This window comes from Macrosteles quadrilineatus, unplaced genomic scaffold (genome assembly GCF_028750875.1).
Source record: "Macrosteles quadrilineatus isolate MER2022 unplaced genomic scaffold, UCM_ALF_1.0 Scaffold_1__1_contigs__length_201487025, whole genome shotgun sequence".
Lineage (NCBI taxonomy): Eukaryota > Metazoa > Arthropoda > Insecta > Hemiptera > Cicadellidae > Macrosteles > Macrosteles quadrilineatus.
This window is the reverse complement of record NW_026542594.1, coordinates 89,756,955-89,775,340: the sequence shown is the minus strand read 5'-3', so window position 1 is coordinate 89,775,340 and position 18,386 is coordinate 89,756,955. Positions and strand designations below refer to the sequence as shown.

Genomic DNA, 18,386 nt, shown 5'->3' with positions numbered 1-18,386 from the left:
GAAAGAGGCATAGTTCTGATCATCCTTCGGGGCCGTGAAGACATTGTAATCGTCTCCCGCATTTGTGAAGACATTGTAATCGTCTCCCGCATTCGTGAAGACATTGTAATCGTCTCCCGCATTCGGGAAGACATTGTAATCGTCTCCCGCATTCGGGAAGACATTGTAATCGTCTCCCGCATTCGGGAAGACATCGTAATCGTCTCCCGCGATTGCGGCGAAATAGTTATCATATCCTGCAGCTATTGATTTCAGCCATTTTATGAGCTACCCAGCTCTAAGTAGATGTTGGGTTATGGTTGCCTGATGTATCGGAATTCGGAGCTCAAAGGGTTAATAGTTTTTTTTCCATAAGACATAATTTAGCAAAATAACTTTCAACTTGTTATAAATCTTTTAAAATCTTACTAATCAATAAAAATATGTGCTAAACATCCATCACGGTATATCAAACTTTAATAAGTTTTATCAACAAATCTAATTCTATGAGCTTATTTTTGGATAATAAAATTTAGTGTATTAGTCATCAATTGGTGTCATAGCAAATATAAATACAGAATCTATACTCTTATCTTCCTTAACTCAAGTGGAATGTGAGATAAGCATGAGACATTCCACTCTTGCAAGAGAAATCTTTTTAACTTATTTGTATGAGGATTAGTTGTTTGGTTTTGTATATTTATTATTTGAATGTTCGTCAGTAAACTGATTAGATATGTAGTGTGACTTGACTAGTAAATATAATCTTATCATCACTCAGAAAATATTACTTAGTCATTATCAGGCTGCAGTAAACTTGATCAGGACGAGAGTTAACAACATGTTAGTGGACAATTTTCAGTTTACAAAATCACTTTTAGCATTTGCTTTAAGTGTCAATTTCATACTTCTGTGTTCTTACTGTGCAGCACTCGGTAAGTGTTATTCTTTGGCCTTTTACCTTTACTACATTTACGGAAGTTTTGATGTAGAGTAATACAGAAAAAAATATGCTAATTGAGATGGAAAATCATAATGTTAGAAGGTTTTGATTTAGAAATGCTATTAAAACACTTTGTTTTCAAAGACTTTGATGCTATAGAAGGCAGTTGAATTTTATAATTAGGTTTAGACTATACAATTCTGCCACAATAAGTTCAAAAGTTACTAACCCGGTTACTTTTTCCTTGCTTATCTAAGACGTGTATTACTGATCTATTCTATTATTTGGACCAGAGAGTGCTTTTGGTGGGGAGTATCAAAACCAAAAATATCTTTGATGTACAGTTGTTACAGAAGACAACCCTAGCCACAACGATAGATCATTCAGGTTATTTCTATATGTAATTTGGATTTGGATCCTTAACAAATGGATACCTTAGACTAGATGTCAAGAAATGTTAGAACCCAATTTGAAAAGAAACTGATGAAATAACAATTAGCTTTAACTATTTAAAATGACTAATATAATGGTTTTAAATACCTTCAGTCACCAGTTCAAATTAGTCGGCTATTGCGACCTAGGTTTCGGCACGAAGTTGTACCATCATCAGGCGGGCCAGTTTTGAGTCTTCAGTCCAATGGACGTCGTTGAGTTAAAACAAATAAACAGTTCACGACATACAGCACAAACACGCACACGAACACATAAAACGAATAATACGGTATTATTCGTTTTATGTGTTCGTGTGCGTGTTTGTGCTGTATGTCGTGAACTGTTTATTTGTTTTAACTCAACGACGTCCATTGGACTGAAGACTCAAAACTGGCCCGCCTGATGATGGTACAACTTCGTGCCGAAACCTAGGTCGCAATAGCCGACTAATTTGAACTGGTGACTGAAGGTATTTAAAACCATTATATTAGTTATTATAACCAGTTCAGGGGCAATCCCACATCTTATGATGTCGAAATTATTTAAAATGCTCAACCCAAAATTTTCAACACTACCTAGATAAATACAATCAGATAAATACATTGTTAAAATTAGGGGTGTGCAAATAGTGATTTTCGGGTTTAAATGGAATCGAACCGAATACTTTATAATATTTTTGTATATCGAATTACCGAGCAAATATTTACGTTAATCTTATACACTCCAAAGAGTTTCCCAATCACAGCTTTGGAACTCTACTTATGTTAATAATCCTAAATTGAACCAATGTAAGTAATGTAACATTTTAAAATAATCTATAGACATAGACATATTTTATTCATGAATTGGGTACAAATTATACAATGCACATCTCAATCGTCAAATACATTATATGGAGTAGTCTAGTAGCATTTAAAACAAAACAAAAAATGATTAGTTAAATATTATATTTTAGTCTAAACATTTAAAACAAATAAAAAATAATGCCATGTTGAATGAGATCAGGCAGACAGGAATTCTTCGATACTATAAAACTCGCCTTCCACCAAATAAGTTTTCAGCTGTTTCCCAAAACCTTTAGAACCCAATCTTGAACTGCACTGCTTTACTTCTTCAGGAAGCCTATTAAAGAAAAAGGGGCCCGAAAAATTTGCATTCCTCTCAGAGAGGGTCAGACGATGACAAGGAGTACGAAGATCTCCTCCATGCCTAGTGGGGTATCTATGACATTGACCAACCGAATATCCTTCAGATGATTTACTGCAGACATTATTGCTCTGTAGATAAATATAGAAGGCAAAGTTAAAATTTTGTTCACCCAGAATTTTGCCTTTACCTATTTGTTGTTGGTACAAAATTGGTACAGGGCTTACAGCATTTTTTCATTTTATTTCATTGACATAACTATAAAAATTGTTTGTTTGACTCATTCTTAACAGCCAGTTTAGGTGATTTGGCTTGCAAAACAAACGAGGATTGTGCGCCTAATGCCTACTGCGATGGCCACTGTAGATGCGACCCCAAGTCATTTGTGCAAGACATGACTACACACACATGTTTGCCAAGTAAGAAAGTCTGCTAGTTTTGGAAAATTGATTATAAATCTTAGCTGAGTGGTTATAGTGCTCGCCTAGTAATCAAAAGGTCGCCGGTTTGATCCTGAAAAAAGTCCAGTAGCTTTTTGATGGTCTGAAACTGGACCCAGCTGTTCCTGATCATTGGGCTTTAAATAAATGACCCTGACTAATGAAACCGCTGATCTTAGTCAGTAACAAAGCTACACAGGTCATCTCACACACCATTCTACACTCGTCCTTCACTCATATTTGGGTTAAAATACGCACCTAGGTGGCGTCCCCATCTCAATGATTGATAATTGATAATTGATAATTGACTTAACTTATTTATTGAATGGGAAAAACTAATATAAAATGATTACGTGTACCTTAAAACAAGTGGGATTTTAATTTATTACACTTGATTTGGCTAGGTTTCATGTAATGGTAGAATGGAGCTGCACTAGGCCTGAGGAATGGGTTGAGGTCTATTCTTATTGGGAGGCAAGTTAAATCAAAGTAATGAGTTGATACATGTACAATTTAGACTGTTCAATAACTTAAGGTTAATCTAAAAATGCAAAGACAATTCCACCTTCTAAGTAGATTTTATTATTAAACATATATTTCTAAAAAGCTAATTAAAGTTTACTTTTTATTGAATTTTCTCAGCTCGTGAGACTATTCATTGGTCTTCACAGGGTAAAAACGACTTTTGGATAGCTGATTTCTGTCACTAGGATATGTGGAATGAAACTTTCACAGAGCAGTACACACTGCTTCGTCAATTTCAGGATGATGATAACTATTACAGTTTGATATAATAACAGACGCTTATCCATCATGTAGGAAATACTGTATAGGTGCTCTTATAATAATAATAATATAATATAATAATAACAATAATAATATAATATAATAATAAATATAATAATAACAATAATAATATAATATAATAATAATATCAAATCAGTTGTAATTTTTAAGTCTGATTTTCTTGTACATCACGCCACCATATAACAATATTATCAATACGATTTTCAATAAACGGCATTGGCACAAACATCTCCTGATCCCCTCCCCACCTAGATCATACCACCGTCTTCAACACACAGTCTACCTCCAGAAATCTAACCCTAACAACCTGTATGTGACCGTGTCATCAATAATATAACCATTGTATTTATTCCATCCACTTTTCCGAGTCCGATATAAGTTGTAAAGTGTTAACGACAAACACAACACTAGGTATCACCATAGACTAAGCAACACAGGCGAGTATGTTTTATCTATGGTATCACACAGTATATCAACTCCTCCTTTTTATGGCTAATATTTGAGGATTTTCACCTTTCATAGCACAGTATTAGCAAACCTCTGTTTCCATGGGTCAGCTCTCTGGACTCAGCTATGTTAATGGTAGATGTTCTTTATGTATACTGTATGAACAATCATTACAAGTAGGCTAAATAATGTTTTTATTTTAACTTGAATAATCCTTAGGTGACTGAAAAAGCAATAAAATATTTATTATGTAGGTACTTATTCTTGAATGGTTTTAGTTGCAAAAAAGATTAATGGCTCCTGTAAAATTGATGAACAGTGCACTCCTACTTTTGGAAACCATGCATTCTGCTTCAAAAACCTCTCTTCAGAGTTTGGTGTGTGTAATTGCATGAGAAACACACATTATGAAGATGGACTTTGCTATAAGTCAGTGCGTAAGTAGATTAGATAATCTTCTATTTAGATATACTAAAAGGTGTTTTATTACTGCTACTTTTATCAGAATTCCAAGAATCAATCCTAGAATAATAAGTAAACCAGACAGCTTCCTAAACTTAGAGAGTATGATATATATATATTTTATACAATAAATAAGTTAACATTAACAATTTAGGTGAGTCGGTGGCTCAGTCGGTAGCGTCACGGACTTCGTACCCAAGGCAGCGATGTCCAAGGGTTCGGATCCTGGTCACTGACACTTAAGTCTTCAGTACAGTTCACCCTTGTAGGCCTACTGTTTCGGCTCTCCCCTTGCTTTGCTGCATTAGTTCCAGGCACAGGCCCATAGCATGTGGACGGGTATATGCAAGGTTAAAAGAAACCGCCCTTCCTTTAAAAAAATTAACAATGTTCAAGTTTTTATGTTCTGGTCAGTGATTAGGAATTATTTTAAGACCCAACCTAGAAATTATGCCCAGAAAGGAATGGAAATATAACTTTCATGGAAAATATGTTAAAGCAGACTCATAGGTAAGTTCTCGTTATCTGGAAGTAGTATAAAATCAGAGTAGAAGAACAATTGTAGTTTTGAGTATGTCCCTTAAATAAACAAATAACTACTTAGTACTCTAATCTAATTAATATTTTCTGCTTAAATATATTAACTAATTATTACATATTAAAAAAATATTTTCATCTCTCGGAAGTGATTGTCAAGTATCTGATGACATATTGTTTAACAGCTTGTTGTTACATTACATAGTCAGGCTGCTCTTAAAGCTCTTGACTCAAATGAAGTCACCTCAAAACTGGTCTGGGAGTGTTTAAACACCCTCTGCAAACTTTCCACTCGGAACTCTCTTACTCTCGGCTGGGTTCCAGGCCATGTAGGCATTGGTGGCAACAAGAGTGCAGATAAGCTGGAAATAAAAGGTGCAAGCATGCCATTCTTTGGACCGGAGCTATTTTGTGGCATCAGGAAAGCTACTGCTAAACATGTAATCAATAAATGGTCCAGAGAACAACACCTAGATTGTTGGCGTAGCAATCCTGGACAATCAATAAGCTAAAAACTGCTCTCAGAACCAATAAGAACCCTCTTCACTCGCTGGCTGCTAAAGCTAGGGAGAGGGCAGGTCAAGCAGGTAATTGCTCTTATCACTGGACACGGCCATTTCAGGAAACATCTCCACACTCTAGGAATTATCAATGACTATCAGGAGTGTCGACTTTGCAACCAGTCTGATGAGACTGCAAAACACATTATTCTGGATTGCGACAGACTTGGGGCTAGGGGAAGGGCCCTTGGTCTAAAGCAGTCAGGTGAACCAGACGCTAACATTGGGCAAAATCTTCTGCACCTAGACAAGGACACGGGCATAGGCTAATCCAGTTAGTGGCAAGTGGGATGCATAAGCTTTGGTTGACGTGCTAGGACCACAAGTCCACCCCTCTCACAATACAATACATTACATATTAACCTAATTATATGAATGATTTCAGCTCTTGGAGGTGATTGTCAAGTAGATGATGACTGTGTATCAGTATCTGTTGTGCCATCGCCGTATTGTTTCCACAGCAAGTGTACTTGTGTTGCCAACTACCATCCCACCGAGGATCATTTGGATTGTCTGCCAGATATTGGTATGTAGGCCGTTATTATTTCAATTACATACAGAACTTTGTTAATATAGTTCATACTTACATAATATATAGCTGTACAAGCAATAATTATTTAATTTCTTTAATAAACAATTATTAATTGAATAATTTTTAGAGAGCATAACTATAATAACTACAGGGTTAAGCAAAAGTCTGGAACCCCCCCCCCCCCCCAGTTAACTTTTTAACGCGTTGCAGTAGGAAAACCAAACTCGGCACATATTTACAACATAAGAAATTGTATTTTTTTATCAAAGTTACAACTTTGCCCCAGCCCCCAAAATGGGGTATTTTGGGGGCAGCCCCAAATTTTCAAATGTAAGAACCTATCATGTTAACCGGGGGGTTCCAGACTTTTGCCTAACCCTGTATAATAATATAACACAACTGTATATGTAGTATCAAAAATTGTTTTTTTATCCTATAGTTTGAAAGAAGAGGTCAGGGCCGTCCGAAGGGGGGGGGGGCAACCGGGGCAAGCTGCCAATGATCAACAAATCATTATGCCAATGATTGAACATATGCATAGTATGCTATTTTAATTTTTTTCTCTTCGAGTATATCACTAAGTTGCCTAAATGCATAAATATATTTACGTAATTTATTTTTTAGATATTCAACATGTTCCGGCCATTTCATCTTTGAATCAAAAACAATACCAAGATATTTGTACGAATCAACTTTTTCAATTTTGCTACAAAAACAAGAGTTATTGGAATGATTTCCACAGACATGAATAGATAGGTTTTCAAGTTTGTATTCGGTAATACTTGCGTAATGAAATTGGCATGAATTTGGTTTTAGATATATTAAGAGACAATACATTTTGGTCAAGCCATTTTTTTAGCAAACAGAGGTCTGATTCAGCCTTGTTTTTAACCTCCTCCCAGGATGCTCCGGTTACAAATATTAGAGTATCATCAGCAAATAATGTTAATTTTCCTTCTGTTTGAATTTTAGAAATATTATTAATATAAAGGAGGAATAAAACAGGACCAAGGGTCGAACCCTGGACCACACCATACTCCACTGGCAAAACATCGCTTGACACTTCACCAAGTGTGACAGTTTGTAGCCTATCAGAGAGGTAGCTGCTGAACCAAGCGAGCGAGGTGCCGCGCACCCCTACAAGCTCAAGTTTACGCAACAATCGACTTCTGTCCACTGAGTCAAAAGCTTTTTTCAAGTCTAAAAATATTAACATACTTCGTTTGTTGCCATAAATTGCCTCGTTAATGCATTTATTAATATCGAATAAAGCATCAGATATGTTTTTGTCACTCCTGAAACCATACTGATTTTCACTTAAAATATTGCATTGGTGGAGGTAAAAAACAAGTTGGTCTTTAGAAATTTTCTCTAATAGCTTAGCGATTACACTTAACGAAGAAATCGGACGATAGTTATTCATGTCTGTGAAATCATTGGATTTGTGCAATGGAATGATCTTGGCCAATTTCAGCTCGTTTGGGAATATACCAGATGTCAGGCTAAGATTGACAATGTGCAGAAGAGGAGCACATAGAGAGTGGATGTTTTCTTTAAGAACAAAGGCCAAGATACCATCATGGCCAGGTGCAGACCCTCCGCGCAGACCCTGGACGTAACGTTCTATGTCAGCGTGTGTGACGGTGTTGAATGTGAAATTCGTATCGAGTGAGAAGTAAGCGTCGTTTACGACTGGAGCCCCAGCTGAATTGATTGAATTGGCCAATTTAGAACCTACTGATGTAAAGAACTTATTAAAATCGTTAGCTATTTTAGTCTTCATGTTCGCATTATTCGAAGAACCAGGTAAAAATTTTTCAAATGGAAAATGGTCCTTAGAGCAATTCCTGCCCGATATTTCACTAACTATGCCCCAAAATAATTTTGGATCCCTGTTAGATTCTGAAATTTTACCCCTATAATAATTTTTCTTTGCGAGTTTGGTGTTTTGATTTAAAGATAGGCGCAGGGCCCTGAATCTATCTAGAAGTAATATATTAAAAGGTTGGGTTTTTGATCTTTTTACTTAACTTGTCTCGTTTTCGAATTAATTTAATGAGATCTACGGTAATCCAAGGCTTTATTTTTTTAAATCTTGTTGAGTGATGTTTAATTGTTTTTGTTGAGGCTTCAGTTACTCAATGTCGAACAAAAACATGCTGTGCACTGATTAACCTCGTGATTACTCATGATTGGACTCCAGTCAGTTTTTGTAATATGTTCAGTTAGTGAAGCGTGATCAATGTAGGTGTGAAATTGGTTCTGTGACTGAGTGTCAGTTCCAGTTCCTGTAGGCGTCTGAATGGGGTTAGTGATTGTAAGAGCAGTGCTGTAATGGTCAGTGATGTGAGATTGTATGACAGCAGATTTGACTCGTCTCATATCATGGAAACGGACAAAAATGTGGTCAATACAAGAAGATGTGTTGTGTGTCACTCTGGTCGGCTTGTCGATGCACTGGATTAGTCCAGCACCTAGTAAAGTGTTTAAGTAAAGATCCGTTATTGCATCAGTTTTGTGTAAGTCGATGTTTATATCACCCAAAAAGATACAGTTAGTATCTTTACTTATGTGATTATAATAGCATTCCAAACCATTTATAAAATGATCAATTTCACTATCAAACGTCCTGTAAACAGCTAACAGATTGAATATTTTATTCAAAAGACTGAATTCCAAAGAAATACCAAAAACTCTGTTGATGTTAACTTGAGTTACGGTAGCAGACAGACGTTTGTTGATGAAAACAATGACTCCGTCATTTTTGTTGTTTTGTGTATCTGTCATTGTACAGTCAAACCCGTCCATGTGACCCACCTCCCCCCCGCTCAACCAACACTCTGATAAGACGATGATATCTAGATTAGCATTCAAAGACTGTAAATACACTGATAAATCGTCAAAATTTTTGAGAAACTTCTTATGTTTGTGTGAAATATTTTAAGACTACTATTTATTGGGGTTTCATTGAAAAATCTTTCGCTTTCAAAAACATTATCCAGCTCCAAGCAAGAATCGTATTCAAAAGGTGTATTTTCATCTGTGTTGCCAATCATCGTCCCGCATAGGCCCTCCTGCCCGTGCCTATCCTAATAACTTATAAATTAAATATTTACATAAATGAAATTAAATTAAATGATGCAATTCTTATTCAAACCATACAATCAAACTATTTAAAATTACTAGAATGAGATATAATAAGAGTTAATACACGAAATGTTTACTATAATTCCTTGCTTTACCTCAATACATTTAAATACATAAATGTCTTTTGGAAATAAATCAATAAAATTCTTATGGAATAGATTAAATTAAAATAATAGTATTTTGGTGTAATAAATTAAATAACTAATGGACCTTCTAGCAGCCCTTGCATCTCAATTAAATAATGGATAATAATTCAACTAATTTTACATGCAAAGAAACATGCTATTATAAAGATTGGACCGATGTAACAAATAATTTAATTTAACATTTCACTGCTTTGTCTCCATGCAATTGTTTAACACATGATAATTAGATTATTTGCTTTAAAAATAAACAAATAAAATTTCCATGCAACGGTTTGAGGTAAGTTGACTAGTAGTTTCTCTCAATAGTAGTGGTAAAGCTAGTAAAACGGTAAGTCAACCCTTGCAAATAATAAAAAAGTTAATGTATAGTGAAACATATTGATGTTGCTAGAAGCATGCTATTAAAAATGTGAAAACATAAACATAACATAAACAACGACCTTGATTAGATGAATCATTAACCCTTAGAGTGCCTGGCGAGAAATAAAAGTAACGCTCAAAAAATGCCGATGATTTTTCCCGAAGGTCGCGCTAAAAATGCCGAGCGCGATCTGGCGATTTATAGGTTAAAATTTTGTAAAAATCGAATTTTCGATATTTCGACCAACGAAAATCGCTGTATTGCATCTAGTAACTTTCGACTCAATGTTAATATATGGGTTAAAAGAATCCGAGTATCCATTCGGTTGTTATGACAACTGTTCGATCATTTCGTAACAGTTGTCAAACATCAATGGCAAGAATGGTTAACTGCATCACACGGGCTCTGGATGGATCTCAGAGAGCAGCTGGTGTTCTCTGTGACCTGTCCCGGGCGTTTGATTGCGTTGATCACGACATCCTCATTGGTAAATTAAAAAAAATTGGTATTAAAGGCAAAGAAATTAATTTATTTTCTTCTTATCTTTCTAATCGGTTTCAGAGAACTAAATTAACCAAAAATAATGAAACTGATTATTCAACTTGGGGGAAAGTACCATGTGGTGTGCCTCAGGGGTCGATACTGGGCCCTAGTATGTTCATAATCTATGTAAATGACCTACCTCAAGTCTCCAATATGGAACTCTTTCAGTATGCAGACGATACAATGGTGCTATGTACGGCACCCAGTATCGACTCCCTGCGACACACACTCGACAGGGAGGTGCAAGCGCTCAGAGACTGGTTCCAGGTGAATGGGTTGGTTATGAATGATGATAAAACTCAGCTTATAGAGTTTAGTTCTAATAATAATCAATATAAAACAGGTAAAATTACAACATCAAAATCTAAAATGCCACTGCAGCAAAATGTGAATTTTTTACGTATAACTGTCAATGAAAATCTTAACTGGAAATCACAAGTTGTTAATTTGATTAAACGATTAAACCGCTGTATTTTCTCTCTTCGTGCAATCAGACAAGCTGTTGACTTGAAGACTCAGCTTATAGTTTATCATGCTTATTTTTCTTCAATAATGACATATGGTATTCTGGTTTGGGGAAACTCATGCCACTCCAACAAAATATTCAAACTTCAACAAAAAGCAATTAGAATTATTGGGCGAGTTCCTCGTAGAACTCCTTGTAAAAGTCTTTTTCAAACATTTTCGGTTTTAACATTTTATGATCACTATATTTTAGAAATTTCAAATTGGGTTAAAGACAATCTCTCCTCATTCATGAACCAACCCATTCATTCCCACCACACTAGATTTAAGAGTTATATTAAGCCTGAAACCCATAGATTAGAGAAATTTCATTTATCTCCCCAATATATAGGCCCACAAGTTTACAATAAGTTACCACTCCGCATAAAAAATATTGATAGTAAAACACAGTTCAGATCCACCCTGAAGACCTGGTTAAAAACAAAAATTTTTTTTTCTATAGAATGTTATTTAAATAGGGACGTTAAGTTAGATTAATAATTTAGTAAGACATTTTTGTTATTTCTTAGTTTTAGTATATCTTGTATATGACTTTATGTCCTGTCAAAAAATGATGTAATGACATGTAGTAAATAAATAAATAAATAAATTACGAAACGTCCGGTCAGCCGGACATTGGCACTTTTGGCTCGTTCTAACAACGTCCGGTCGGCCGGACGTCGGCACTTTTGGCTCGTTTTAAAAACGTCCGGTTCCCCGGACGTTGGCACTCAAAGGGTTAAAATAGTGAATCTAAATTTAAATTCAAAGACCAAAGTTAACTGACCTGAGATCTATAAATATTTTAGTAAAAATGTAACTACTTTAACTTAGTACTACATAGAAAAGAAAACACAACTGAAAATAACATATAAGTTAATCATGAAATTAAAATATTATAAATTAGATTTCGGTGTATTTGTAGTATATTTTATACATGCCTAAAATAAATTAAGGAAAAAAATAGTAGTATTACCTAATTACTGTTTAACATCATATACATCCAAGTCTGCCTATATACAACACTTTTAGATGTTATGTTGCGATGTTTACCAAAGTGTTTTTATTAACTGCTTCTTTATTCAAAATCGGATTTTCAGATAAACAAGATCACAATTATTTAATTACAATTTATTTAAGTGCTTTGTTAATGTTAGGTTTAGGTGAAAAATGCACAAAAGATGAAGATTGTGTTGCTGGAAATTCTTACTGCTCTGTGGTGTGCCGTTGTATCAGTGGATATGCAGAGAGAAGGAACAAATCAACCTGTCTTCCAGGTGAATTGACATTACCTTTTAAAGCATGTTTTCTGTAAATAAAAAACATGTGTAATACATGAACATGCGATTGAAGAATTAATGCTAGACTTTATAGTCCAGGCAACTAAGAAGAAAATAAACCAAATAAGGGAAAAATTGTATGTATAAGTCAAATTTGGTACAGTTGTAGGGGAAGAGTCCTTAAACAACATACTAAAAGTACTGACCGGTAGGAGTTGAGCTAAGGGGGCTAGGGGGCTCTAAAGGTCCCTTCTTTTTTAGGTTTTTCGCAAATAACTCGAAAACTATCAACTTTTTGTATACAATACTAAATTAGAAAATTAGAGAAGATTAAATTTCCTGCAAGGAAGGTAAACTTTACTTTACTTTTAATACTTTTCAATGAAATGGCGATTATACAAAGTAGGTATTTTAAGCCAAGTATGAACGGAGATGAATGTAGGATGATTGGTGATCCTGTAGTCTTGTTAGTGACTAAGGCTGACTTATTCCTTAGACACAGTCATTAATTAATTGCCCATACAGCTAATGGCAACTAAGGGACCTACAGTTTATAGTGGAATCCGAACCACATTTTTGCTTTGGTATATACAAATTGGTCTAATTTTCAGGATAGTATTGTGGATAGTCGTAGTACTCACAACGTTAATCCACACCAGGGAGTATCGCATCCACAGTGCATGCCTATAGATATCCACAATTCGTAACCTCCTAGTACCGGTAACTATATTACAGGACAACGCCACCCGTCTCAGTTAACTATTTGGGTTCAACCATCTACAAGATATAATAAATACCTTATTCAAATACTTCTTCCATAAGAAATACATGCAAATTTGTATGAAAAATAAATTATAAACGTGGCAAAACCTACCCACCTAAAGTTAATATAACTAATATTCTTGAAATCTTGACTAAATTTCCAGCAATTTGACACTTCAATCATAAAAATTGGTCCAAATTTAAGGCGTTGACGAGCTCACAAAAACCATATTATTTCATTTGTAATATTTTCTTAGATAAAAGATAATAATATTACAAATACAGTAATATGGGTTTTCTGAGCTCTCCAACACCTTAATTTTGGAACAATTTTTACCCCCTACCAAGTTTCTACGCCCAGCCGCTCTCTCAAATTAGCTGTGACAAAGAAAAACAGTTTCAAATTAATATATAAGTGATTTTTGTGAGCTCGCCAACACCTTAATTTTGGACCAATTTTTATGATTAAAGTGTAAAATTTCTGGAAATTTTGTCAAGATTTCAAGAATATCAGTTATATATTAAACCTTAGGTGGATAGGTTTTGTCACGTTTAGCATTTATTTTTCATATAAGTTTGTATGTATTTCTTATGGAAGAAGTATTTGAATGAGATATTTATTATATTATCATGTTGATGGTTGAACTGAAATAGTTTCATAATAAACTTTTCTTGCACGAAATTTAATCTTCTTTAATTTGCTAATTTAGTATTGTGTACAAAAAGTTTATAGTTTAAGTTGTTTGCGAAAAACCTAAAAAAGGACCTTTAGAGCCTCCTTAGCTCCACTCAGTCCACTCCTGCCGGTCACTTTTAGTATGTTGTTTAGGGACCCTTCCCCTACAACTGTACCAAATTTGGCGTATACATGAATTTTTTCCGCTACAATGTCTTCATTGCCTGGCCTATTAATCGTTTCTTATTTCAAAATGGATGGAGTAAAACATTTTTCTGTATCTGTATCAAGTTTATTAACTTAGTATTTGTACAATACTATGGTGAATGTTTCAATTTAGGTCTGGTGACAAACAATTCACCAATGGTGTTTCAAAGTCAAACCATTTAAAAGATCATGTTATACAATACCAAATATAAATTTGAAAATTCAATATAACAAGCAAGCATATTAACCCAGATTATCAGCTAACACCTAGCACAGTGTATGTTCAATGTGTTGAATGTCCAGCTGCCAAACTGAGGGAGCCTTGTCTTGATGACTCCCAGTGTCTGCTCAATCTGCCCAACACCTTCTGTCACCCTCAGCAGAACCAATGTACATGTCAGCCTTCCTCCCATGAAGTGAACCAAACATGTTGGATATCTGCAAGTTAGTATAGGTACTAACTACACTATTCAATAGGTTTATTACTTTACACTCCTGATGAGATGTGATTGTTATGTAACAATATGTGACTCATGGTTATGTAGATAATTGGAATTTCAACATAGAAAAACTGTCAACAGAGTTTTAGATAATCTACATAGAACGAACAGGGGACAATTTCCTAGAACAAACTATAAACATGGTAGCTCAATGGCGTTTTGTGATGATAAATCAGAGTTTGGGGAATGGGGAGGACTGCTGCTACTAGGTGTTGAAGATGAAGCAAAGAGCTACCTACTTATGTCTGTATGTAAATTTTGTTTGTGGTTAACAATTCATTGTATCTCTGGGTTTTTTGATTTTTTTGAAATTTTGTTTTTTAATGGAGATATTTGCCCATAAAACCCATAAAATAAAAAAATAGAATCTTTACAAAAATCATAATATCTATTAAAAATTTAGAATGTTATAGTCCTTTTAACTCTAAACAAAATGGTACAACCCGCATTGCTGTAGCTGTAGAAATTAAAATTCAAAATTTCAAAATATTTTCATGAAATATTTAAATTACTCTCACCGCTTACCCATGATAAGGGTAGTTGACAAGTTAATGGGAGAAAGTATGTGTCAGTTTGCTGACACCGTTAATTTTATTTCTTAGTTCTTGTTATATGGTTGAATAACAAATAAAACAACAAGGAACAATTATTCTGTTTACTATAAGAATCCATGGACGAGATGGTTATGGATCAGATTTTGCTACAGTCCACTCTTGGTAATTCAAACACTTGATAATTCAAAACTTTCGATAATTCAAAATGAAGGCTCAGTCCCTAGAGAATCTCTCAATATTTCAAATTTTTACCATGCATTTTGATACACTCGGTATTTCAAAGTCCAAATAGAGGGCAGAGGTCAATTTGTAACACGCAGCAATTCGAAGTTTCGTCGGAAAAACACTCTATAATTCGAAGTAACTCAGAAATTCGAAGTTTCGTCAGTTAACACTCTATAATTCGAAGTTTCGTCGAAAAAACACTCTATAAATCAAAGTCACGGAGTAATTCGTAGTTTAGTCGGCAAAACACTCTATAATTCGAAGTGATCTCTTCCTGTTATAACAGGAAACTATACAGTACAGTACATCCTGTTTCTTTGGTAGGCTACTGTTGGACGTTTTGATGTTTGTTTAGTTAGAGCAGTAGTCTGAGTTAGTTCACTGACTTGTTTTTCTAAGTTGGCAATCCGATCTCTAGATTGCGCGACATCTCCTTGAGCACAAACGTAGTTGTCAACAGCTGATAGTTCAGCTATTGGCGAAATATATAGCGCTAAATAACAGACTTCTTTGCAACTAAAGTAACTGAAAAATAAGCCGTTGATTGTTTAAAAGTGTACTAAAATACGGTACAGTATGATGTTTTATTGTAACGTGCTGTACCTTTGTATGTATTAAAAAATGAACTCTCTGTAATTAGAATGGTTTATTTTTCTCCCGATAAATCGAACTCTTGATAATTCAAAACTCTTGATAACTCAAATTTAAATGCTTGGCCCACCAATTTCGAATTATCAAGAGTCTACTGTATTAACGGTCAAGTCTATTGGTGTTGGAAAATTTTTCTAAATAAAATTCAATCTTAGGTGGCCAGATAACAATGTTCTATTCGGGTATATTTCTAAATGGTTATACTCCATTCACAATATTTAGGCGGTTTTAGGTTTCCCTACCACTTTTTTCTGCTTTAATGCATGCTGCAGCCGATTAACATTTTGACAAATCTCGGCTGTTGAGCTATGTTTTAATGGTAGGATCAGATATGAAGGGGATGGATTTCTTCCCCTAAAACAACTTAAATTTTGTGAATGGTGAATAAATAAAAAGATCTACGCCAAAAATGTAGTCCTATATTTCCAGAGTTGGGAGAGAAGTGTTCCCACTCCAACCATTGTGTTACCGGTACTGCCTCCATGAACAGTTCTGTAGAATGCAGTCTAGGTGTCTGCTCCTGTGTCTCAGGATACAGACGACAGTATTCTGACTGTGTCAGGCTCAAAGGTAAATAATTTACACACTTTTTTAACTATGTACTTGATACACTATCTACAGGAAATTCTAGAATATGTGTCAATTCATTTATTACAAAACGAGATTAAGTATTTAGCAAAGAGTTGAGTTAGATTTTGCAAAAGTGTTAACAAAAAACTCACCCCCCCCCCCTCCAAAAAAAATCACAAATTAATAATGTAGCCCAACTTTATAACATGTAATGTTATTTTTGCTCAAAAAGAAAAACACAACTTCTGTGATTCAAAATTTAATGTTAAACAGAATTGGATTGCAATGACACAGTGCTCGTTAAAAAATTGTGAAAGGAGATTTTTGTTTTTGTCAGTTAACAAAATTACTGTACTGTACATAATTTTTAAGACTTTCATTTTTAGTAAGTTGCCTGCTAATTTCCCATAAGGGGATTAAGTTCTTACCGTAGGACCTAGGGATTAAAGTTCTTAAGGTAAAGACCTTGACCGGGGACCAATTTTCTTTTCTGTTTTGATATCCCCAGAGAGTTAATAAACACCATCTGTTCAAATTCATATATGTACTTGTATGTCCATTTAGGACGATAACTAGAAAGTAAAAATGATCCGATTTCGATTAAATTTAGTACAAACATATAACTCTATTTTTACTATTTAAACGAGCTCGCAAACATATTGTGCAATACCATGCAAACCAGCATGATTGGACTATGGGAAGTAGGTTTTAACCCTAGCGCTGGCAAACGCCGGATATACGGCGCGAACGGCCGCGGCCGAAATGGCAACGCCGGATGCAGGTGTTACGGTAGGCCTACATATAATTTTTTTTTTTTTTTTTTATAGTTTTGTTCGCTTTTTAGGGCTGCTGTTGTAATAAATAAGTTAAATAATTCAAACCAGAGTACCCTATAATTATATATTATATAAGGTGTACGGTTTTGTACATGACCTGGGTTGGATGATTACGGTATTTGGTACTAGCGCGGGGGTACGATCAACATAATAATAGGGCTATCAAACAAAATACACAAAGTAAGCTATATAAACTATATATTTTTGGAATCAGCACAAAATTTACTACAACTTTACAATTTACCTTGTGATGATAAGTCTAACCTGCACTTAGCTACACGACGGAATATAAAACATTTTATAAAAAAAATAATAATGCCTAAAATTCTGAAAAACTAAAAAAAAATTTTTTGTGGTAACCATGTAAACCACCTATATTATTGTTCTTTGTTTTATTCTGAACAAAATGATATATAATAATCCACAGTTATGTTGCTATTTCTAATTATTGTTATGATGGTTTAAAAATGATATTACATAATTAATAAAATCCCTATGCCAGTACAGCGTTACACTACTGCCAGCTCTAGGGTTAAAGGGTTTTAGTTAGATTCCCCACTTTTGACCCTCAAAATATAAAATTTGGCAGTTTAGGTATAAATATATTGTGTAGCTTACAAAAACAAATAATTTAGTACATTCAAGTTTTGTTGTATGCCTTTCAAACTTTTAATTCTTTAATGACTAGAGAAAAAAAAAACTGCAAATTTAAAATACCTATGTTATTTGCTAAGTCTGCAGGTTTGCTGCGGCGGAGGTGTTTGTTTATAAGCAAGCAGTTTGTCATTAAAAATTACTATTAATTAATAATATGATTCCAGATGCCTCGGCTGACAGCAGCACACTGGAGAAATTTGTATATCTTACCATTGCAGTGGTGCTGCTTAGTCTGCCAAATGACTGTACAATTTGTTAGTACATTTTAATTTTTTAAAGTACAAAAACCTTTTTTTACTGTTTTTTACCTTTAGAATGATATTTGAATTATCATTCTATTATGTACATTTCCAACCATATTGCCACATTAAAATCTAGAAATAGGTGATAAGAGTGTTGATATGATACCAGGTATAATGTCTATCTGCTGTTGAAGTTTGAATTTTGGGGAGCTTGGGGGGGGGGGTGGTTTGACATCCTAC

At 34.6% G+C, this 18,386-nt stretch overlaps 1 protein-coding gene across 2 annotated transcripts; it reads left to right on the top strand.

The window, feature by feature from the left end:
• Positions 1 to 654: 654 nt before the first annotated feature.
• LOC128986495 (prion-like-(Q/N-rich) domain-bearing protein 25) lies at positions 655 to 18,345 on the top strand. 2 transcript variants are annotated; one of them, XM_054406933.1, is made up of 8 exons: positions 658 to 914; positions 2,794 to 2,919; positions 4,473 to 4,631; positions 6,139 to 6,279; positions 12,144 to 12,263; positions 14,215 to 14,355; positions 16,271 to 16,411; positions 18,069 to 18,345. In XM_054406933.1, the coding sequence occupies exons 1-8, from the start codon at positions 821 to 823 to the stop codon at positions 18,161 to 18,163; spliced, it is 1,017 nt and encodes a 338-aa protein (XP_054262908.1). In that variant the 5' UTR covers positions 658 to 820; the 3' UTR covers positions 18,164 to 18,345. The 2 variants fall into 2 exon arrangements, with proteins under 2 accessions (XP_054262990.1, XP_054262908.1); XM_054407015.1 differs by lacking the exon at positions 2,794 to 2,919 and having other exon boundaries at positions 655 to 914.
• The last annotated feature ends 41 nt before the right edge of the window (positions 18,346 to 18,386 follow it).

Bases quoted from the DNA above. Each gene is read 5' to 3' on its own strand.
- LOC128986495 (XM_054406933.1), top strand. From the start codon at position 821: ATGTTAGTGGACAATTTTCAGTTTACAAAATCACTTTTAGCATTTGCT. The intron at 4,632-6,138 runs GTAAGTAGATTA...GAATGATTTCAG, and splicing joins ACTTTGCTATAAGTCAGTGC to CTCTTGGAGGTGATTGTCAA. The intron at 16,412-18,068 runs GTAAATAATTTA...ATATGATTCCAG, and splicing joins TGACTGTGTCAGGCTCAAAG to ATGCCTCGGCTGACAGCAGC.